Source organism: Bos grunniens, chromosome 20 (genome assembly GCF_055505025.1).
Source record: "Bos grunniens cultivar Pamir isolate PY7600 chromosome 20, Bosgru_T2T1.0, whole genome shotgun sequence".
NCBI lineage: Eukaryota > Metazoa > Chordata > Mammalia > Artiodactyla > Bovidae > Bos > Bos grunniens.
The window spans coordinates 46,442,840-46,466,001 of record NC_141184.1 but is presented as its reverse complement, the minus strand read 5'-3'; the positions used below and the strand labels follow the sequence as shown (position 1 = coordinate 46,466,001).

General features: G+C 38.0%; 1 protein-coding gene and 1 long non-coding RNA gene across 25 annotated transcripts in view; one reads left to right on the top strand and one right to left on the bottom strand.

The window, feature by feature from the left end:
- The window catches only part of LOC147350343 (uncharacterized), a 113,819-nt gene that overhangs the window by 89,753 nt on the left and 904 nt on the right, over positions 1 to 23,162 (top strand). For 4 of the 18 annotated variants that reach the window (XR_015148734.1, XR_015148733.1, XR_015148741.1 and 1 more), the window contains 3 exons: positions 8,772 to 8,930; positions 19,681 to 19,777; positions 22,450 to 22,601. This is a non-coding gene — a long non-coding RNA (uncharacterized LOC147350343). Of the gene's footprint in view, positions 1 to 6,970; positions 7,250 to 8,771; positions 8,931 to 19,680; positions 19,778 to 21,957; positions 22,335 to 22,399; positions 22,602 to 23,162 lie in introns of those variants that run through there. The other 14 variants (XR_015148736.1, XR_015148735.1, XR_015148745.1 and 11 more) reach the window with 9 other exon arrangements.
- Positions 1,513 to 23,162, bottom strand: part of NDUFS4 (NADH:ubiquinone oxidoreductase subunit S4) — a 115,841-nt gene continuing 94,191 nt past the window's right edge. For 3 of the 7 annotated variants that reach the window (XM_086361682.1, XM_086361686.1, XM_086361680.1), the window contains exons 4-5: positions 21,763 to 21,836; positions 1,513 to 1,735 (exon numbers count right to left, since the gene is read on the bottom strand). In XM_086361682.1, coding sequence (XP_086217808.1) covers positions 1,632 to 1,735; positions 21,763 to 21,836 — 178 coding nt within the window. In that variant the 3' untranslated portion in view covers positions 1,513 to 1,631. Of the gene's footprint in view, positions 21,171 to 21,762; positions 21,837 to 23,162 lie in introns of all 7 variants that reach the window. The other 4 variants (XM_086361684.1, XM_086361681.1, XM_086361685.1 and 1 more) reach the window with 2 other exon arrangements.

Sequence of the window (23,162 nt, the reverse complement as noted above, 5' to 3'; positions counted from 1 at the left end):
CTTTCCCAGCATCAGGGTCTTTTCAAATGAGTCAGTTCTTTCCATCAGGTGGCCAAAGTTTTGGAGTTTCAGCTTCAACATCAGGCCCTCCAATGAACACCCAGGACCGATCTCCTTTAGAATGGACTGGCTGGATCTCCTTGCAGTCCGAGGGACTCTCAAGAATCTTCTCCAACACCACAGTTCAAAAGCATCAATTCTTTGGTGCTCAGCTTTCTTTATAGTCCAACTCTCACATCCATACATGACTACTGGAAAAACCATAGCCTTGACTAAATGGACCTTTGTTGGCAAAGTGATTTCTCTGCTTTTTAATATGCTGTCTAGGTCGGTCATAACTTTCCTTCCAAGGAGCAAGCGTCTTTTAATTTCATGGCTGCAATCACCATCCACAGTGATTTTGGAGCCCAGAAAATAAAGTCAGCCACTGTTTCCCCATCTATTTGCCATGAAGTGATGGGACCAGATGCCATGATTTTAGTTTTCTGAATGTTGAGCTTTAAGCCAACTTTTTCACTCTCCTCTTTCACTTTCATCAAGAGTCTTTTTAGTTCTTCTTCACTTTCTGCCATAGGGTGGTGTCATCTGCATATCTGAGGTTATTGATATTTCTCTCGGCAATCTTGATTCCAGCTTGTGCTTCATCCAGCCCAGCATTTCTCAGATGTACTCTGCATATAAATTAAATAAGCAGGGTGACCATATACAGCCTTGACGTAGTCCTTTTCCTATTTGGAACCAGTCCGTTGTTCCATGTCCGGTTCTAACTGTTGCTTCCTGACCTGTATACAGGTTTCTCAAGAGGCAGGTCAGGTGGTCTGGTATTTCCATTTCTTTCAGAATTTTCCACAGTTTATTATGATCCACACAGTGAATTATTATGAAGATTAGTATATAGTTTATTGAGATACCTGACAAGAGTATGTGTTTGGTAACCCATACTGTGTGATTTAAATGATTAGCACATAACAAAAACATGTAGTTACTTACATTTTCTAAAAACAGTGAACATTAGACATATCTAACAAAGAATTGGTTTTTATTTTCTGAGTCTTTTAATTCACAAGAATATAAAATCTTTACCTGAACCATCACAATCATGAAGTACTGATTAGTGGGCAAAGTTTAGTATGGAACACAATTCATTTAGGTTCAAAGAAGCTTAGAGAAACAGTTCTAAATAAAGAAGCAAATTTCAATAATAAGGAGATTTGGGCTTAGGTTTATCAGACTGCACAGTAATCATGAATTTCTTTACCTATGATAACAGGAAAATTTGTAAGACAGTATTTTGATAATGATGGCTGGTAGTTTATAAACACTATTAACTTGAGAATGGCCATAAAAAAAAAGTGTAAAACTTCAATGTTGCAGCTGATTTCAAACATTTATTTTAATAGATTTTTTAAGTGCTGAAATTTCCTAGAGGTATGATCACCTACCTGTAAAGGAAATTATAACATGTTTAACTTGGGACATCAAAAAACATTTAAAATAGACACCACAAAAACGTTTCTGTAGTTTAAAGGTCAAATTTATTAGGAGATTAAGAGGTGTATTATACACAGACTATAAATACTGCACAGCTGACTTTATTCACAGTCAAGCATAGAGATACAGTCCGTGCCAACCTATTTTGTGGATACTCTTGTTCTTTTATTCCAAGAAAAGTTTGCGCCATAAGACTTGGACTTAGGCTTTGGAACCTTTCTCTCCTCAACATCATAGCTCCATCCTAGAAAAAAAAGACAATAGTAAACCCAAAGAACACAATTAAAGAGGATCCCTGAAGAACACAGCAAGCAGAGGCTAACTTTCATAAATTTAATGTTCATTTATCAGGAGTATGTGTCAACACATCTTAAGTATAAATACTTACTTAGTAATGTGTTCCTTTCTAATCCTATGTGACAGAGCGTCTTAACTATTGCCTGAAGATGATTTACCATCTCTTAAAGCTGCAAGCCATGATTTAATTTCTCTCTGCTGAATATTGTTCAAATATTGATGGTTATATATTATGTAAAAATTTACATTCCTCCGTGTGGTTTAATATGTGACTTCAGTAACTGAAATGAGGAGCACTGAACAACATAACCCATCTCACTGCTTTCTAAGAGCTGGTGCCTTTACGACAGTTTGGAGCTCACTTGAAGTGATTATAGAAAAACATGTATACAACTATATAAATCAGAGTTGGAGGAGACCATAAGAGATTACTTGGTTCAGCTCCCTGGACTATGACAGGCTACTGATTAAACTCAAGAAGTTTTTCAACATTTGTTTCAAGGGCTGTCAACATTAGAATCCCATTCAAGTATCTGGTAACAATGCAAATTCTTAGGCCTGACCAGAGGTCCACTGGATCAGCTCTTGAGGGGACCTGGGAATCTGCACTTGATTGATTCCAGGAGATTTTTATGCATAGAAATTTGAGTTGTTTCTGCTTAGTCCCTAAATTGTGTCCAACTCTTCAGTGACCCCCGTCTACCACAGTCTGCCAGGCTCCTTTGTCCTGGGATTTCCCAGGTAAGAGTACTGGAGTGGGTTGCCATTTCCTTCTCCAGGGGATCTACCTGACCCATGGATCGAACATGCATCTCCTGCACTGGCAGGTGGATTCTTTACCACTGAGCCACCTGGGAAGCCCTACCACTAGTCTAATCTGTTCATTCTCTTCTGAGAGTCATACCTTCTCTCCAAAGTCCTTCTCAGTGTTTTACAATTTTGAAAACTGGATTTATATATGTCTATGCTATGCTAAGTGGCTTTAGCCATGTACAACTCTTTGTGACCCTATGGACTGTAGCCTGCCAGGCTCCTCTGTCCATGGGATTCTCCAGGCAAGAATACTGCAGTGGGTTGCCATGGGGATCAAACATCTCTTACATCTCCTGTATCGGCAGGTGGGTTCTTTACTACTAGTGCCATCTGGGAAGCCCCATATATGTCTATACCTCTGCCTTGAGTTTTTCTCCATATCTTTGAAGAACTATACTTAAAGCAGAAGTATACCTATTCTATTAAACCAAATAAACACTCCTCCTCGAAAATATAATTATGTCATCCTTCTATTCCCTAGTCTAAGCAACCTATCTATATAACTCACGTTTCTTCATTAGATCCATTTTCCATCCCTGTAATTTATCATTCTTCTCTCCCAGAACTTTCTTCAAACAACTCATCTTGAGACATTTGATTCATGGCTGAATCATGTAGTCATATATAAAATGTCCACACTGAATATCACAGTCTAATTAAGTAACTATCTTGATCTTAGGAGTTGTCATGAATTCTAGTGCTTCTAGGTGAGTATAGTATTTGCTACCACAAAGCTTACGTTTCAACAAGCCTCTTAGTTAGAATTCATTTTGCCATAAAAGTGAAACTTAAGAAACTCAAATCTAAGTATACTGCTAGTGTGCCTATTTCAGTGTTCTAAAAGGGAAAGCAATTTAATAACTTCACTGCTATAAGGAAATGGAGGAGGGAAGAAAATGAAACAAATGTCTTAAAATATCTTCCACAGACTCTGAACTTATTATAAGATATTTGAATTTCAAAAAATATACTAAAGAGCATAAGAATAGTACCTACTTTATAGGTTGTCATGAAGATTAAACAAATTAATTCATTAAAGTGCTTAGCACCTGGTATTTAAGTTCTGTGAGACAGGTATTTTTCTAAAACCTTTATATGAATTCATATTAGTTCCTTTATATAACTGAGGAAACTCAGGCCCAGAATGATTAGGGAACTACCTAGCACAAGGTCACTTTCCTTTCTCAGCTAGGAAAGGGCACAAGCAGAATGTAAATACACACAGCCTAATTCTGGAGCCTGTGCCTTAAACACACTATATTGTTTCTTGTGGTTTAATAGTAAGCACTTGATAAATGTTAAAGCTATTATTTCTCCCTCAAGTTTGATTTTCAACTTACTAGCAGCTTACTTTCTATTGAAGTAAAGTATTAATTTAAATAAAATTTCTGTCACATTATAACCCATTAGTTTTGAATTTATGATGCTTTGAATATAGTTAGGCATAAGTTGGTCTATTTACTATAGAAAGAGGTTTTAGTCAGCAAACTAATACTATGAACTGAGCATAATTTTAACACTATAAACTTCTCAAGCATTTTCTATATTAATCAGCAAATGGTGCTGATAATTATAAAAAATACTCAATTCAATAAAGCAGATATAACTATTTACTGTACATTTGTTATACATTTAATAAATATTATCAATTGCTTTCTCTGTGTCAGGAACTCTATGGAAACCAGAGGTGAAGTGGTAAACAAAAAATCCCCAAGCTTCTTCAAGTATTTACGGGAAGGAGAAGTTAACTAGTAAATGAATAGTATATGAGGTGTTACTATAGAAAAACAGGGCTTCCCAGGTGGTGCTAGTGGTAAAGAACCTGCCTTCCAATGCAGGAGACATAAGAGATGTGAGTTCCATCCCTGACTTCGGAAGCTCACGTGGAGGAGGTCATGGTGATCTAGTATTCTAGATCCACTCTAGTATTCTTGCCTGGAGAATCCCATGGACAGAGGAGCCTGGCAACCTACAGTCCATAGGGTCACAGAGTCAGACACGACTGAAATGACCTGGCACCCACACATAGTAAAACATCCAATTAAACACACACACACACACACACATATATATACACACACTAATGAGTACTGAAGAGAAAACATTTTAAGAGAGGGCAGACGGGGCACCTTGCATCTGAGAAGATCACATTTGAGTGAAGATGTAAAGGTCAGAGTTAGTCATGAGGATGTCTGGAAAGAGAGCTTACAGGCAGAGAACACAAGTACAAAGACCTCCAGTCAAGAATGTGCCTGGTATTCCACATTCTAGGTCCTGTGCTTCAAGTGTAATTGCACTGAGTTTTAAAATTGAGCTCACAGGTTTCTTGGTTTATGGATTAGGCATTATAAATATCTATTTTATATCTAATTATGAGGAAAAAATTAGAGGAGATAAGCAGCCTAAAGCCACATTGTTAATAAGTGGCAAAGCTTGGATTTTAACTCAGGTTAAGTCTATGCACATAACCACATCATAAAACAACTGTATTTATTTTTAAAAGTCCTGTAACTGCAATTTTTTAAAATCTGTTTCACCCATGTCCTTTCAATCTGCGTGATTTCCTAACCATTTTTCCTATTTATTTTTGTAAATGAGTTGAAAAGACTGTTTTAAGAATCCCTCCCCTAGTTATGAAGCAGGTAAATGGTTTCTAGTGTCAATTCTATGTCTGGCTACAATGGTTACTGGTAAGTTACCTGCTGCTGCTGCTGCTAAGTCGATTCAGTCGTGTCCGACTCTGTGCGTGCGACCCCATAGACGGCAGCCCACCAGGCTCTGCCGTCCCTGGGATTCTCCAGGCAAGAACACTGGAGTGGGTTGACATTGCCTTCTCCATTGTGTCAAAGTGAAAAGTGAAAGTGAAGTCGCTCAGTCGCGTCCAACTCGTAGCAACCCCATGGACTGCAGCCTACCAGGCTCCTCCACACATGGGATTTTCAAGGCAAGAGTACTGGAGTGGCTTGCCATCGCCTTCTCTGAAGTTTTCTGAGACCTCTGTAAACTTTTATTGCCAAATGATGGGTGAGAGAACTTATCTTCCCTCCCCCTCAGCCTCCCACCCCAAACTCTCTAGACAAGAAAGACATCTTAAGAGGAGCTGAAGAATAAATGAGAAATATTTAGGAACTACTATTATAACACACACATACCTGGTAATCACTCATTTACACAGTTAATCTTTCAATCACAAGGGAGAAAAAGCAATTTTTTAAACTGCATCAGAACATAAACATTAGCTCTATTATCTCTTCTGTCTACGAAAGTCTAAAAATGTTGTCGGGGTCACTGCAATGTGAGAAGACTGGGGTTTTGCACACATAAAAGAACAACTGGTTTGAGTTTTCTCCTGGTAACTAAGGAGTGAGCTGACTTGGGAATTGTGAGCCAGATTATAGTTGCTGTTGATGGTGATAACAACAATAAATAGAAGTATCATTATGGGGATTGGAATGTGGATGGGCAAAACACCCCGAGAAAGCAAACAAAAACACACACAGATAGTACCCATCTCTGTATTACTTTACCACAGCCATCCATGATTTTAAGGACGTCTAGGGGGAAAGTTTCTTTCCCTCACATTTTTCTGTGGAAAACAACTGTGTTCCCAAAACTAGACATGCACCTGTGTTTCTCTGATTAAGTAAAAGCAAAGAAAGGTATGAGGAAGTCTAATAACAATTCATAATAGAGACTGAAACTCAAGTCAGGCCTACATAAATCTCCCTTTGGATTTTTTAGCAAAGTTTTCTACTATATAGGACTGATGTTACAATGAAAATTTGCTCTTTTCTGGAACCCTGTTAAGAATCTGACCACATTTCCAATCATCCTTTTCCGAAGAGTTTACCCTATAGTGCCTGGATGAACAAATTTACTGGTCCCACTAAAAACTTCCTACCATAGTCTCCCTCACATTTTTTGTGATATTGTGGCAATATAAAGGACATTGGAAGAAGCGGTGAGCTTTAGCTAAAAAGACAAAATGACTGTTAGAGTAACAGCACTTGAAAGGACATCAAACATTTGTACTTAATGAGCATGTTACATGAATTGTACTCATCTTTTCTATATCCTATTTGAAACTTCTTAGAAAGAGATAATATAACTTGCAGGGAATAAAACACAGACATTTAAGAATGCAATCTTATTTGTGAAATGTTTAAATTTCCATAGGAATTTCTTTTTCAGCCTGAAAGTTTTTTTTTTTTTAAAGAAATAACTCAAACTTGAGAGTTTTTGAATGAGATTAGGAAAGTGAAAACGCATCCTCTGAAGAATGCTTGTATAAAATCAAGGTGTAGTCTATGACAATGGTTTCATGTGGTGGTCTTCTGCGACACTGAAAACCAGCCTGTGCTCCTCCCAGCTGCACAACAGAAGATGATCAAAGCAACTGAGCCCATGGCAGCTGCCCCAGGGACGGGGTAAAGCTCCTAGGGCTGCCGTCACTTCCCACTGAGGAGAGCAGCCATATGGCATGGATTAGCTACAAATCCAACCACCGGCACCTACATGATGAGAAGCTGACTCCCTTGGCTGTTTCACACACTGGAATGCTTTCACAAAGATATTTTGAATTTTAAGTCCTAGTATCAGAGAAATACCTCTGGCAAATGTGCCAATAAAGTTAAAATGTGATCTGTAATATCCCATGCTCAATTTCTTTTTCCGAAATTCACCCATTTATTTTGTGACTGGGATATTCTACTTCCTATAACATGAATGTCTGGTGTAATCTCTTCAAATACTACTAAAATACAAAAAGCCCCTGAACAAAACTAGATCCCAATAATTTATGAATTCCAAGTATTGTATGAGATATAAGAAAATCCCATTCATTTTAATTTCAGAACCATTTCACTTACATTCAGTAATGCTGAAATACAGAGAAACATCGGTATTTTTACTGCTTGTGAAATATGTTACCTTTAGTAACCTTGGTTCAAGTCCTGTTAAAGGTCTGTCCCCTCCAGTAACCTAATGGCAAGTTCTGATAATACTCAGAAGTGAATGGTTTAATGATTTTTCCTACTGTGCATTTATGTACAAAGCAAGAACGACCACATAATCTGGCACAGACAGACATAACTGGCAGGCACTGCTAAGGATAGCAAAGGCTTTGGGAGGCCACACTGATGTTTGTTAGCACTTGCAAAGTTTCAAGATTCCTCACCAGGCTATGTGCTCATAATATGCCTAGGTGAAAACACAGAATAAACATAAATTATATTTTAAGGAGGGAAGGTAATGAGGAAGAAAAGTAGCTTCATAAGCATTCATTTTTAAGAAGTACTTCTATTTGAAATTCTCATGTATTTCGTTTTGGGGGAGAGGAGAGGTTCAGATCAGAATAATTTAAAAATATCTTAGATCGTCTTATAGAAATATTATGGAGGGTAGATGTATTTTGGAAACACTGGCAAAGCAATTCTTTCCACGAAAATTATATAAGATGGATTAGTAACACCCTATACCTGCCACATCTGCAACACCCCCTCCCCACAAAAAAGAACCTTTGCTATGATAGCAAATGCCTCCATAAATTTTATCTGTTCAAATAATATAGTTGCTATATGGTATTACTATTTTGGAGCCACATTATTCAGAATTTGCCACAAAACAAATTGGTTTGTGTTCCAAAAGTACAATTGAAAATTAGTCATTAGAAATTTGGAAAACATTTTCTAGAAAACGAAACTATACAGCAATGGTAGAGATCCAAAAGTCACTGAGATTTTGACATAACTGATCTGGGTGTGGTCTGTGCATAGGGATTTCCACAATCCTATGTAACCCATAATACATTAGAACCTTACTAAGCCGCCATGTATATATAACACTACGAGAAAAATTATTTCAGACTTCTGACTGGGAATCTAAGGAATTCATCTCTGTCTCCTTAGTAGTCAAGTTGAACATTTCCCCAGCCAAAAAACAGACAGTTCCAGGTCTGGGGATTGGAAAGACAGTTATGTAGGAAAAAAAAAATTTCTGCTTCAACAGAGACTATGCAGTATTTACAGAACACCAGATCACAGCCCTGTTTGTTTTCTTTGAGTTATTTTGCAATTCCAAAAGTTGTATGTACAAATCATCTTATTTGCTGATTCTGTATTTGTGATTTGCCTACTAACTAAAATTCATTTGTAAATCCAAAATCCTCCAAGGACTCCTCGACCTAGGAACCCTGATGCTGGCATCTCTTCCAGACTCCCTGTGGGCCGCAACGGTGCCTGTGGGTGATGCTTCCATGGTCATTCATGACACGCACAGAGCCGTGAGTTCTGAGTCACCTAGCACACATGCTCCAGCTGAGGTCAAACAAGGTAATGCTATGCCTTCTTGTTTCAGCTCTCACACTGCAAACAAGTGTCCTTTTTGTAGTCTATTAACGGCACATTTTTTTTTCATTTTTTTGCCTTTTGGTAATTTCACTGTCTGAAATGACCCCCAAGAGTAGTGGTTTAGTGCTGTTTAGTGTTCCTAAGTTCAAGAAGGCTGGGATATGCCAACTTGGGTTAGATGAGCATCATCCAGGATAAAGTATAACACTGCTGGCCATGAGTTTGATGTTCATGAATCAACAATATATATTAAATAAGGCACTTTAAACAGAAACACACATAAAAAACAAGATGATGTACTGATCAGCTGACAACATTTTGTGATCAGAGGCCCACAGGAATCTTTTTCCCTAGGAGCAATTTTTTCAGTATTCACTAGTGTTTGTGGTGACTTTACAGAACATAACTACCATGAGTAATGAGACTCAACTGTACTTGAGGGGTATAGAAATTCTGTCCTGCCTCGTGACTCCCCAAGCCTCAGAAAAACCAGTTTGTCTCTGTTTGCAATTCATCTCAACATTCTTTCACTTTATGTAATTTTGGGCTGTACTAACTTTTCCTTTGAACTGGTTGTAACACCAGCATGGGTCCCTTGTTTCTTTAGTAAAATATATCTTCAACATGTGTTCATTTATCTCTCTATTAAGTCATGATCTTATCTTTTTCAGTATGTTCTTTTAATAATTTTGGAGGTGCTACTGAGATGGCCAATAGCTTTAGCAACCAAAGTCAGGAAAACTTCCTTACTAGAAATGGTTTATGTTATTTTAAGCCCAAGATTATTTTTTCTTGGCTTCTGAATGTCAGAACTTTGCTGAATCTTTTATCAAATTTCAATTTTGTTCTCCACCAATCTGGGGAATTGATTTTCTTAAGGTCTGATCATTTAAGATTCTTTTAAAATGGATTAATGGTTTTAGAAATCCATTCTCAGAGGAAAAAAGACAGAAAATCTAGTTTGTCCTTTTCTGTATTTAAGGTCTAATGAAGTACTTCCTGAGTAGAAAACAGCTCTCTAGTATGGTATGGGCCAGTGAATATTACAATTCTGTGACCATTAACCCATGGCTTAAATTGTAGAAGTGAAATAAGTTCCTTTTGTCTGCATGTATGCTCAGTCAAATCCGACTTACTGTGACCCCACGGACTGTGGCCCGCCAGGATCCTCTGTCCATAGGATTTTGCAGGCAAGAAATAGTGGAGTGGGTTGCCGTGCCCTACTCCAGGGGACCTTCCCGACCGAAAGATAGAACTCGCATAGCTTGTCTCCCCTAAACAAGCACACAGATTCTTTACCATTGTGACAATTATGTCTGTCTGCTGCTGCTAAGTCGCTTCAGTCGTGTCTGATTCTGTGCTACCCCATAGACGGCAGCCCATCAGGCTCCCCTGTCCCTGGGATTCTGTCAACATACCTATTAATTCAGAAATGTGTTTACTGCTCATTCTGTGTATAGGTAGTTTTTTCTACCTCCAAGTATAATTAATGAATTAAGATTATGAAATACTTTGAATGGGTTCTATTTTGATTCTCTTACAGAGAAAATACATGCTTGTATAAGTGGACTATTCCTAAAACAGGAAAATGGAATTTCTAATACTTTGAATATGCTAAATTTAAAAAGTATTCTTATAGGATCTAACAAAGATTTAAGAATTTAAATTCAGGTAGTATAGGTAAATGTTTGACAAATGGAAAATTTAATTTTTTTTTTAACAAAAACAATTACGTTTTCTCTAATTTATCAGTGTTAAATATAACACAAGCATAGATTTTTATTCTACATGGCCGTGTTCTTTCTAAATTAGCATGTTTTCTGATCAAATGAGCTAACATTACTTCTGTTTAATGTTTTACAATCCTGCAAGATGCAAATTTTTGTTTATCCACAATGATTCCCTGTTCTGACAATTTTATTTCAACATTAATTACATTTTATAATATGTCACCTTGAAAATTAATTTCCATGATCTTTAGGTAACTTAAAACCCTAAATGGTATTAATGCTGCTGCTAAGTCGCTTCAGTCGTGTCCGACTGTGTGTGACCCCATAGATGGAAGCCCACCAGGCTCCCCCGTCCCTGGGATTCTCCAGGCAAGAACACTGGAGTGGGTTGATACTTATTAATACCTAAAAAATTTTTACAGTAAAATACTGAACCATTGATTACTAAGCAAAATTTAAACTTATTTACTTTTGCTTTTTTTTTTAATGCTACAGGGAGGCTGCATCTTTGGGTCTGTTAATGGACATGTTCATTTTTGCCATTTGGATAAGCTGGACTATAAAGAATGCACACAGTTGTGGAAAGTTTGTTATGTGTATTTATCAACTGTGCCGATCTACTAAAATGCTGGTGTGCAACAGTTTTCATCTCTACTTTTTCTATGAAATCAAAGTAACTTTGGCCAAAATATATAATTAAATGTACATAAATGAAACACTACTGGGAGTGATGGTGGAAAAGGGGTGTAACCTTGTATACAAAGTAATGAGTTGTGTTTTTGGTTTACTAAGGGTGGTGACAGTGGTAAAGAACCTGCCTGCTAATGCAGGAGACATAAGAGTTGTGGGTTAGATCCCTAAGTCCAAGAAGATCCTCTGGAGGAGGGCATGGCAACCCACTCAAGTATGCTTGCCTGAGAAATCCCATGGACGGAGGAGCCTGGTGGGCTACAGTTGATAGGTTCACAAAGAGTTGAATACGACTGAAGCGACTTAGCATACTCAGAAGAAGGGGAAAAGATAATAGTTCTAAAGTAAAAAGTCTGTTCCAGAATGAGAAAGGAATGGTGAAGGACAAACCTGAATGGGTACAGAAAGTTATGTAAGATTTATAAAAAGGAAATTTCATGTATCTTAGATTACAGTGTATCTGGAAAATAAGTCTGAAAATCTATGTTGCTCTTGTTCAAAGTGACTCAGTCGTGTCTGACTCTTTGCGACTCATTGACTGCAACATGCCAGGCTTCCCAATACTTCACCATCTCCCGGAGTTTGTTCAAACTCATGTCTATAGAGTCGGTGAAGCCATCCAACCATTTCATCCTCTGTCATCCCCTTCTCCTCCAGCCTTCGATCTTTCCAAGCAGCAGGGTCTTTTCCAAGGAGTCAGCTCTTCACATCAGGTGGCCAAAGTATTGGAGCTTCAGCATCAGTCCTTCCAATTTAGGGTTGATTTCCTTTAGGACTGACTGGTTTGACCTACTTGCCATTCAAGGGACTCTCAAGGGTCTTCTCTAGCACCACAATTCAAAAGCCATCAATTCTTCGGTCCTTAGCCTTTTTTATAGTCTAGCTCTCACATCCGATACATGGCTCCTGGAAAAACCATAGCTTGACTATACAGACCTTTGTCGGCAAAGTAATGTCTCTGCTTTTTAATATGTTGTCAAGGTCTGTCACTGCTTTTCTTTGAAGGAGCAAACGTCTTTTAATTTCATGGCTGCAGTCATTGTCCACAGTGATTTTGGAGCCCAAGAAAATAAAGTCTCTCACTGTTTCCATTGTTTCCCCATCTATTGGCCATGAAGTGATGGGACCGGATGCCATGATCTTAGTGTTTTGAATGTTGAGTTTTAAGCCAGCCTTTTCACTCTCTTCACTTTCAGCAAGAGGCTCTTTACTTCCTCTTCACTTTCTGCCATAAGGGTGGTATCATCTGCATATCTGAGGTTACTGATAATTCTCCTTTCAATCTTGACAACTGTGCTTCATCCAGCCTGGCATTTTGCATGATGCACTCTGCATATAAGTTAAATAAGCAGGGTGACAATATACAGCCTTGATGTACTCCTTTCCCAATTTGGAACCAGTCCATTGTTCCATGTCCAGTTCTAACTGTTGTTCCTTGATACAGGTTTCGCAGGAGGTAGGTTAGGGTGGACTGGTATTCCCATCTGTTTAAGAATTTTCCACAGTTTGTTGTGATCCACACAGTCAAAGGCTTTAGCATAGTCAATTAAGCAGAAGATGTTTTTCTGGAATTCTTTTGCTTTTTCTAGGATGGAATGGATGCTGGCAATTTGATTTTTAGTTCCTCTGCCCTTTCTAAATCCAGCTTATACACATGGAAGTTCTCAGTTATGTACTATAGAAGCCTAGCTTGAAGGACTTTGAGCATTACTTTGCTAGCATGTGAAATGAGTACAATTGTGCAGCAGTTTGAGCATTCTTTGGCACTGCCTTTTGTTGGGACTGGAATGAAAACTGACCTTTTCCAGTCCTATTGCCACTGATGAGTTTTCCAATTGCTGGCATATTGAGTGCAACACTTTAACAGCATCATCTGAGAAGCTATGAAATGTGTTAAAATCTTACCAAAGTTTGTTCCATTTTGATGGGCTTGTTTCATTAGGTTACTGTTTATTGCCTTCACCTACAATAAGAAGGGTTCTACTTTCCGTCTAATCTGCCTAGACTGCAAAGATTCTGTGGCTTACCAGAATAACTTTATATGCTTGTGTTGACTTTCAGTACTTCATAACTTATCTAAGAGCTAAAGTTCTTTACAGTTAGGCTAAGTTCTTTGTTTGTAAATTGTATCACCAAGCTGAGCAGTCAAATACTGTTTATCTGATCCTATTCTTTCCTAAATGTTCAAATCTTTTGAAAAATTTTGATTTTTGCCTCCTCCAAATCAAATCTTAAATGTAAAATAAAACAGAGTATCTGTGCACCTAAAACTAAAACTTTGTGATATTCCACAGGCCCTCTGGGAAATCTCAAAGATGTATTCTTTCAACTTTGTAAAAATAAGTGCTAGAAATAGATTTATTTGATGTGTTACACCTGATGAGCTGCATGGGAAGAGCTGTCAATTCGGAATAGATGCTTAACCATGAGGTTAATTCTGTTTGGATAAATGTTAATGATATTTCTCAAATTACAAGCTATATACTAAGCTTAGAGATTTGTCAATACCTTCACTGTTTATGATAGGTTTCATTTATCTGAGCTCTGGTGCCTGATATCAGAAAAAGTATAGGTTATATTTCAGAATTTCAGTTATTTTAAAACAATATTAATTTGGTTGCATCTTTAGTTCTTTACTTTGTATATTCTTTAGTTTACTTCTTGTATCTTCTAGGCTAGTACATGTCAACTAGAAATTCATATTTATGGAGGTTTATTAATATATAGACATACAGGACCTACCCTAGAATAACTGAATCTTTTAACTTGATTTTTTTTTTTTTGGTATCTTCTTAACAATATGGTATATTCATGGTATATTATGTCTCAGAATTACTGTAAAAATTTTTTTCCTCTGTAAAGAGTATGTTTATTTTTATAAATTAGGTGAACATTTGCTATCTTCTTTGAAAATAGGCTTATTAACAAATTGAGTACAGATATTTTGTAACACTTGTTGGAATGTCTTTAAGTTGCATTATTCTTGTTATGAACTCCCAATCATATTTCACTTTTGAAATTTATCTAATGTTATACATGGAAGTTCAGTTCAGTTGTTCAGTTGTCTCTGACTCTTTGCAACCCCATGGACTGCAGCACGCCAGGCTTCCCTGTCCATCACCAACTCCCACAGCTTGCTCAAACTCATGTCCATTGAGTCGGTAATGTCATCCAACCATCTCATCCTCTGTCGTCTGCTTCTCCTCCTGCCTTCAATCTTTCCCAGCATCAGGGTCTTTTCAAATGAGTCAGTTCTTCGCATCAGGTGGCCAAAGTATTGGAGTTTCAGCTTCAGCATCACTCCTTCCAAAGAATACTCAGGATTGATTTCCTTTAGGATGGACTGGTTGGATCTCCCTGCAGTCCAAGCAACTCTCAAGAGTTTTCTCCAACACCACAGTTCAAAAGCATCAATTCTTTGGTGTTCAGATTTCTTTATGGTCCAACTCTCACATCCACACAAGTCTACTGGAAAAACCATAGCTTTGACTAGACAGACCCTTGTTGGCAAAGTAATGTCTCTGCTTTTTAACATGCTGTCTAGCTTGGTTGTAGCTTGGCTGCAGTCACCATCTGCAGTGATTTTGGAGCCCAAGAAAATAAAGTCAGTGTTTCCATTGTTTCCCCATCTATATGCCATGAAGTGATGGGACTGGATGCCATGATCTTCATTTTTTGAAGGTTGAGTTTTAAGCCAACTTTTTCATTTTCCTCTTTCACTTTCACCAAGAGGCTGATTTTTATTTTTGCCTTCTCCAAATACATGGAAGAGACCCAGGAGAACTAAGTAATTCACCAAAATTGCCAAAGCCCTCTTCTGAAATACTATCCAATACTATCCTTAGCTAAAAACAAAAGAGAACACTGAGGATAGGGAGTCAATTCTGTGAGATTACCAGGAAAAAGAACAGTAAACAAGGGTGAAATTATTAGGCAGATTTAAGTCACTTCCTTCTCAATTGATAAGAGTTTCTAAAGTCATCCTCCTCTTTTAGGTACTCCCAGAGATACCCTTACAAATGGAAATTTCCCTTATGTATATAAATACTTCTTACAAAAGGGGAACTCCTACTTTGTTTTGAGAGTTTTCCCCAAGTCTGCAGTTTCTTAGGGGGAAAAAAAAAATCAGCTTAATTAATATGCCAAAGAAACATTTTGTGGTGGAAAATTCTGCTCCCCTACAGAGTAAAATAAATCCTTTATGAAGAATTTTATATATATTGAGTGATGACATACTTTTGTTTTGAAATTTGTCTTTGTTCATTTTAGTTTCTGAAAGTTGTTTTTTAATAGATAGATGGATGTAAGGTTGAGACCCTCATGAGAAGGTTAAAGATAGGTGGAAATCCAGACCTTGCTGATGGTGTCCACTTCTGAGATAATTCTAAGTTCTGGTTTGCAACTCCCAAATTAACTCTATATTTTCCTGAATCAGTGCTTCCACCTTCTGTAACTTTAGAGGTGGGTTTTCCTCTCCAATACATCACGATAGCAGTTTCACTGCTTATTCTCTGTCATCCTGTTTACTCCTGAAGAAAACCCTCCTCTATTGGAGAATTTTAGTAAGTTGTTACAGCTAACAGCAATGAGAAAAACACAAGGGGTAAAATGACAAAGGAAAGGGAAGTCACAAAGTTTCAAACCAGATCAAAAGGGAAAGGGGATAAAACCATTTCTGGTTTCATTAGCATGTAAATGTAGGGATCCTAGCCTACTACAAGAAAAGACAAAAGCCACTTGAGTGAGAAAGGTGGCTTTTTCTGTACACAAAGAAAAAAGTAAGGTTCATCAACATTTGAGAAAAACCACAGATAAACTTTCTTTATAAAAAGACATAGCATCTTTGAAGAGTTCTTCTGGAATATATGCTGAGTTCAAAGGGAGATCTTTAAGATGGGGCTCTGGTGATAAAAAGACACAAGGGTATTTATAACTTACTGTATGCTAATGGAGGGAGAAGTGAGAGGTGAACAGGGGAAAAAGAAGCCAAGGAAGAGCATTCAGTCTTTCTTCTATCCCACTCAGCAGGTGACAGAACCAGGCTTCCACAGGAAGTGAGATATGGTGAGAAGGGAAACCAGAGGCAAAATCATCAATAGCAGGAAGAAGAAAACGTTTAATCTCAGACATGAGGGCATTCTTATGTAAATATACTGATTTACATAATGCCTTATTTAAGAAATTGAAAATAAGTGTTAACAGGGATTTTGTGATATAATGTAGATCTTTTGCCCTTCCCTGGTGGTTCAGATGGTAAAGAATCTGCCTGCAATGATCCCTGAGATGGAAAGATCCCCTGGAGAAGGGCATGGCAATCCACTCCAACATACTTGCCTGGAGAATCCCCATGGGCAGATAAGCCTGGTGGGCTACAGTTCATGGGGTCACAAAGAGTTGGACACAACTGAGCGACTAAGCACACACATCGATTTTTTAGCTATTTTATTTCACTACTGTATGTAATATAAAAATTTACACTTATCCTTGATCCTAGGTAAGTGTTTGAAGAACAGAAGTACATTTCTTTTTTAAAAAAATTATTTTTTTTTGCCATGCAACGCAGCTTGTGGGATCTCTGTTCCCCAACCAGGAACTGACTTGGGGCCCCTGGCAGTGAACGTGCAGAGTCCTAACCACTGGACTATCCAGGAACTCTCTGCATTTCTTAAGTAATGTAACTTTTCAAAGTTGGGTAAGGTTTTCCTATTTCTTATATTCATTACAGAATATATAGAAATGATATATCTAGAAGATGTATGTAATGTATGTCCTATATAGCTTGAAGTATTCTAGATTAGTGCTACCCAACAAACATAATGTGAACCAGATAATTTTAAATTACTTAGGACCAACATTTTAAAAAATGTCTAAAACGAAAAAATAAGCCTTTAATCATTCAGATTCCTAGCCTAATACACATCTTAAATATTATCATTTTAATATGTAATCAATATAAAATTTATTAGAGATATTTTATGCTTTTTTTTTAATACTAAGTCTCAGAAACCCAGTGTATATTTTACACTTAACAGCACACCCCAATTCTAACTAAATACCTTTCAAGTGCTACACAGCCACATGTGCCTACCATACTGGACCATGCAGATCGAGATGATGGATGTAACATCTACATCAGCATAGTAGTATCATGGGAAAAAACACTGGACTTGGAACCTAGAAACTTGGGCCCTATCAGCTGGGAGCTATGTGATAGACACTGGTCTTATAGGAGTTAACAGTTCTTCTAAAAGAAAGAACAAGTAGCCAAATAAATTTAAAATGATTTAAGGAAAAGTTTAAAACATGACCTGGAGAGTAATTTACAGCATCACTAAATGTACTGTTCGAATTTACCAATTTTTATTGAGCATATAAAAAGATTAAGATGACTGGGTGGTTTCCCAGGTGAAAGTGAAAAAAGTCAAAGTGTTAGTCACTCAATCATTTGGTACTCTTTGCAACCCCATGGGCTGTAGCCTGCCAACCTTCTCTATCGATGGTGTTCTCCAGGCACAAAAACTGGAGTGGGTAGCCATTCCCTTCTCCAGATCATCTTACCTACCCAGGCATCAAAGCTGGGTCTCCTGCATCACAGGCAGATTCTTTATCGTCTGAGCCACCACCCAGAGCCACCAGGGAGGTGCTTATAATTCAGCAAATAAAGTATTATAGTTTGAGTAAGAGGACTATTTATTCTATACTCAAAGAATGATCCCCATGAACCTAAGCCAGGAGTGCTGGCATATGACAGGGTGCTCAACATATGTATGACTGAATGCAACAAAAAAAATAAAATACCACAGTAGAAGAGTTATAAAAAAGGAATAAATCAATGTGGAAGCTAAAAGGAAGAGAGAGCACATCTATTTGGAGGTTGGAAAGGGAAATAAGAAAAGCGATCAGGAAGGAGGTAACATTTAAAATGTATTCTGAAGAATAGGTTGGAGTTTGTAGGCAGGGAAAAAGAGGAGAAAGGGAACAGAACGAGGAAGAGATTGCAGAAGGAAGAAACTACAGCAGAGATAAGGGCAAGAAGAAATGCTGAGGCACAGTAAGATAAAGTTAGGTTACTGTTTGAGTGACAGGTTACTATTTGAGTGATAAGTTAGTGCTTATATTGTGAAGAGCTTGAATTATCAGCTGAGGAATATATTAAGCATAGGCCTTTTGAAGTGTTTGAATAAAGAGTATTTCAGATTAACAAAAACGTCAGAGGAGAAAGGGTCTCAGTATTGACGGAGTACATAATTGTTTAGACGAGAGGTCAATAAATATTTACTGTAAATGGCCAAATACAAAATATTTTTAGACTATGGGGGCCATATTGGCTCTATTACAACTATTTACTTTTACTGTTAGAGCTGCAAAGTTATCACTGACTATACAGGGATTGAACTTGTGTCTCCTGCATTGGAAGGTGAATTCTTAACCACTGGGCCACCAAGGAGCCAAGATATATAATACTAAATGTTAAATAAGTGAAGAATGAGAAATAACCTCTTCCCTAGGAGATGAAAGTGCCTTCAAATTCCTGAGTAGGGAAAATATTTTAGAAGGGCAATAATTTGACCAGGTAGCCAGAGTCCACTATATAGGTTTTGTGTCAGGCACTGGAAACAAAAAGAGTTGGACACAACTTAGCGGCTGAACAACAACCAGAAACAAAGCAGTGAATAAGATCAACAGAATACCTACTACCTTAAAGGTTGTCAGGGCTTCTCAGGTGGCACCACAGTAAAAAAAATTCACGTGCCAATGCAGGAGACAAGTTCGGTCCCTGGGTCGGGAGGATCCCCTGGAGTAGGAAAGGGCAACTCACTCCAGTATGCTTGCCTAGAGAATCCCATGAACCAAGAAGCCTGGGCACAATAGATAACCTAGGTTTTCTGGTCAGTTTGTTCTCTCCCTGTAAATCATACTTCATCCTAACACACTATCCTTCCCATGCAGCTCTCTCTAGGTCTTGCTCCATAAGTTTGGTAACACCATCTCACTGCCCCACTATGTCCTGTGGTTTTCCTATACCTTGTCCATACTTTTATAAGTCCTTTGGGCTTCCCAGTTGATGCTAGTGGTAAAGAACCCACTTGCCAATGCAGGAGATGAGAGAGATGGGAGTTCAATTCTTGGGTTGGGAAGATCCCCTGGAGGGCAGCATGGTAACCCATTCCAGTTTTCTTGCCTGGAGAAGCCCACAGACAGAGGAGCCTGACAGTACAGTCCACAGGGTCACGACTAAAGCGACAGCACGCAAGCACTTAGAGGTAAGAATTCCTGATTCACTGTTTTTCTTTTTTTGTTGTTTTATCTAGGCTGCGCCAGATGGTTCTGAGATCTCAGTTCCCCAACCAGAGAAGGAATCCGGGCCATGGCAGTGAAAGCGCCAAATCCTAACTATTCGATCACCAGGTAAGTCCCCAGATCCACACTTAGCTTACAGTTTTATACCGTAACATTCTCTAAGCTTTTTCAACGTATACTGTCTGTTGACTTTGGTAATGCTCCTCAATTTTCATTCTGGTGCGGGGAGTAGAAATCAGATCAGAAAGGCACTTGTAGCAGTGGTTAGTTCATATATCTGCAATTCACATGGCAACTACAGTCATACAGTCCTTGTGCCCACTCAGGAAGTAGTCAGGCTTAAGAGTTTAATTAGACTTCCTGTCATTAAATGCACATGATAGACTATTTGAGGTGTCAGACATGAAATATGGTAGGCTACAAAGATGAAAAACATTAACAGAACTGTTGTTGATGAGCTACATTACAGTTTAATTTTAAAAAGAGCAATGTAAATGTTACATCAAAATAATATTTTAAAGACTCTGACCACTTTGAGAACAAATATGTTTAATTTGGAAATTTGGTAATATAGAGTACTTTTTAAAATTTTTTTAATTTTTATTTATTTTTTTATTTTTAAAGTCTACTAATAAGATAAACTGAAATACTATTATATACTTAGCTATTTCTTAACTACTTTACTTTTATAAACTTATTCAATCCTCACAACAATTCCCACTGTATTTGCAATTTCTCCTTGTACAAACCCAGACAAATAGGGATCTGACATGGACTCAAATCTGACAGTCTGGCTTCAGATTCTTAAGGTATAATATAATGTGAACTTAGAATGAAAAGCAAATATTTCAGATAATAATCTTTATAGCACTTTTACATTTATGTCAAATATACTGAAAAAACACTAATAATCTTTTACACTTATATTGCCTTATAGTAATAACATACTTAAATGGACATGATCTCATTCAAATAGACAGCTGAATTAGATTCAAATTCAATTTGATCAACTAGAACAATAGAATGCATCAGGTACAAATGCACAGTATTGCATTTAAACCTGAGAGAAACAAGAAATAACAGATGGAAGGAGGTAAGGGAAAGGACCAATAGTTTCCAAATGGCCAGCTGTGTGTGTGTGCGAGCGTGTTCAGTCGTGTCTGACTCTTTACAACCCCATGGACTGTAGTCCGCTGGGCTCCTCTGTCCATGGAATTTCCCAAGCAAGAATACTGCAGTGGGTTGCCATTTCCCAACCCAGGGATTGAACCTAAGTCTCTCACACCTCTTGCGCTGGCAGGCGGACTCTTCACCACTGTGCCACCTGGGAAGCCCATTGTGTTTCAAGTACTTGCCTAACTACACCTTTAGATAAGCACCATTATTTGAACAATGAAGAAACATTAAGTCCATGATGAAATTAATCCAAAATCATGTAGCTTTGAGTGGCATAATAAGGATTAGAATTCATCATGATCTGCCTCCAAAGCCTTTCACTACCCTGCAACAACAGAAAAATGAGGGGAAAAAAAGACATTCTATTCTGTGTTTCTGTTCAAAGAAAAACTAACATAGGTTGAGTTTTAGGTAGCTACTAATATACTCTTAGGTTGTATTAATGTAATTACAGAACCAACATATCAATAGAAGTGGTAAACATAGACATTTATGTTCACATGACATTTTGGAGGAAACATGATAACCAATTTGTAATAATTGAAAAGCTATTAGGTAGAGTAACAGACATGAGATTTTGTTTCAAAGTAAGAAAATAATAAACAGATGTCAAAACTGGAATAGGTTACCTTATGAGATGTTTAATGTTTTAAACTTAATGTTAGTGATTTTGCAGAGGCATTCATAAATAAGATAGGAGTTAGACAAGTAGTTTTATTCCAAGCCTCGACTTCAAATTTAGAGCAGTTTGACTTTCACATGTTACATGTGCATTTATTTTTCAGACTTTTTATTTTTTGGAGGGGTATGTTCTCATGGTGTAAAAAGAAAAATAACCTAAAACCATTGGACTAGATACACTGATTTGTTAAGAACATAAAATCATATCTTACTTGTTAAAAGCAAATCACACCTACCATTTTTTTCTGCAAAGGCAACTGCATCTTCTTTAGTACTAAAAGTCAGAACCAGGTTGGATAAGGGATCAGCCCTGTAAGAAACAATTTTTTTCCCAGGATTTAACATTAACCTTTAACTGAAAATTACTTATTTTGAATAATTTCTTTAAAACTGTTAACTATCTGAATATGTTTTTCTGTGTTAAATTACAGAGAAGGCAATGGCAACCCACTCCAGTACTCTTGCCTGGAAAATCCCATGGACGGAGGAGCCTGGTGGGCTGCAGTCCGTGGGGTCGCTAAGAGTCGGACATGGCTGAGTGACTCCACTTTCACGCATTGGAGAAGGAAATGGCAACCCACTCCAGTGTTCTTGCCTGGAGAATCCCAGGGATGGCGGAGCCTGGTGGGCTGCCATCTCTGGGGTTGCACAGAGTCGGACACGACTGAAGTGACTTAGCAGCAACGGCAGTGTTAAATTAGGGCAATTTTCTAACAAGTCAAATTAAAAACTTTAAAATGACAAAGACATTCAGCAATCTTTAGTCTCTAATAAAAATCATTTATTAAGCTTTAAAAAAAAAAGAAAATGAATGAGAATCCTCTTAGGTTTGTTTTATTCTTTAAATGTACCTTATAAATTCATCGTAATTAGAAGGAGCTTGGCCAAAATTGTGAAGACCCTGAGCTCACCTCTTCTCACAGACACATCAAAACTACAACTGTTTACACAGCAACAACTGAGAAAACCTAGAATCTAGCAGAAAAGATCTTCTGTAATCAAAGGTATAAAGAAGGAACCACAATGAGACAGGAGGCAGAGACCCATACCGAGTTGGGCAACCCACAAACAGGAGGTAAGTACAACTGCAGAAAGTCAGTCGCTCAGTCGTGTCTGACTCCTTGAGACCCCAGGGACTGTAGCCCACCAGGCTCCCCTGTCCATGGGATTCTGCAGGTGGAGTGGGTTGCCATTTCCTTCTTCAACAACTGCAGAGGTTCTCCCCAAGGAGCAATATGTCCAAGCCCCAGATGGAGCTCCCAAGCCTGGGGATCCTGAACTGGGAAGACAAGCCCCTAGAACATTTGGCTTTAAAGGCCAATGGGGCTTAGTTTCAGGAGACCCAGAGGGCTGTGGGAAACAGAGACTATCTCGTAAAAGGCTCAGAAGAAATCTCATATACTTCAGGACCCAGGGCAGAAGCAGTAATTTGAAGGAAGCGTGGGTCAGACCCACCTCCTAATCTTTGAGAGTCTCCAGGAAAGGCAGGAGACAACTGAAGCCCAGGGATGTGGAAAACTGGCAAGAGCCATTTGGGGGAGCTCATTCCACCATGAGGTGCCATTTTGGAATCTTCTCAATAGCTTCTAACCACTGAACCAGGTTGTAAGCACCATTCCTGAGACATCTCAGGCTA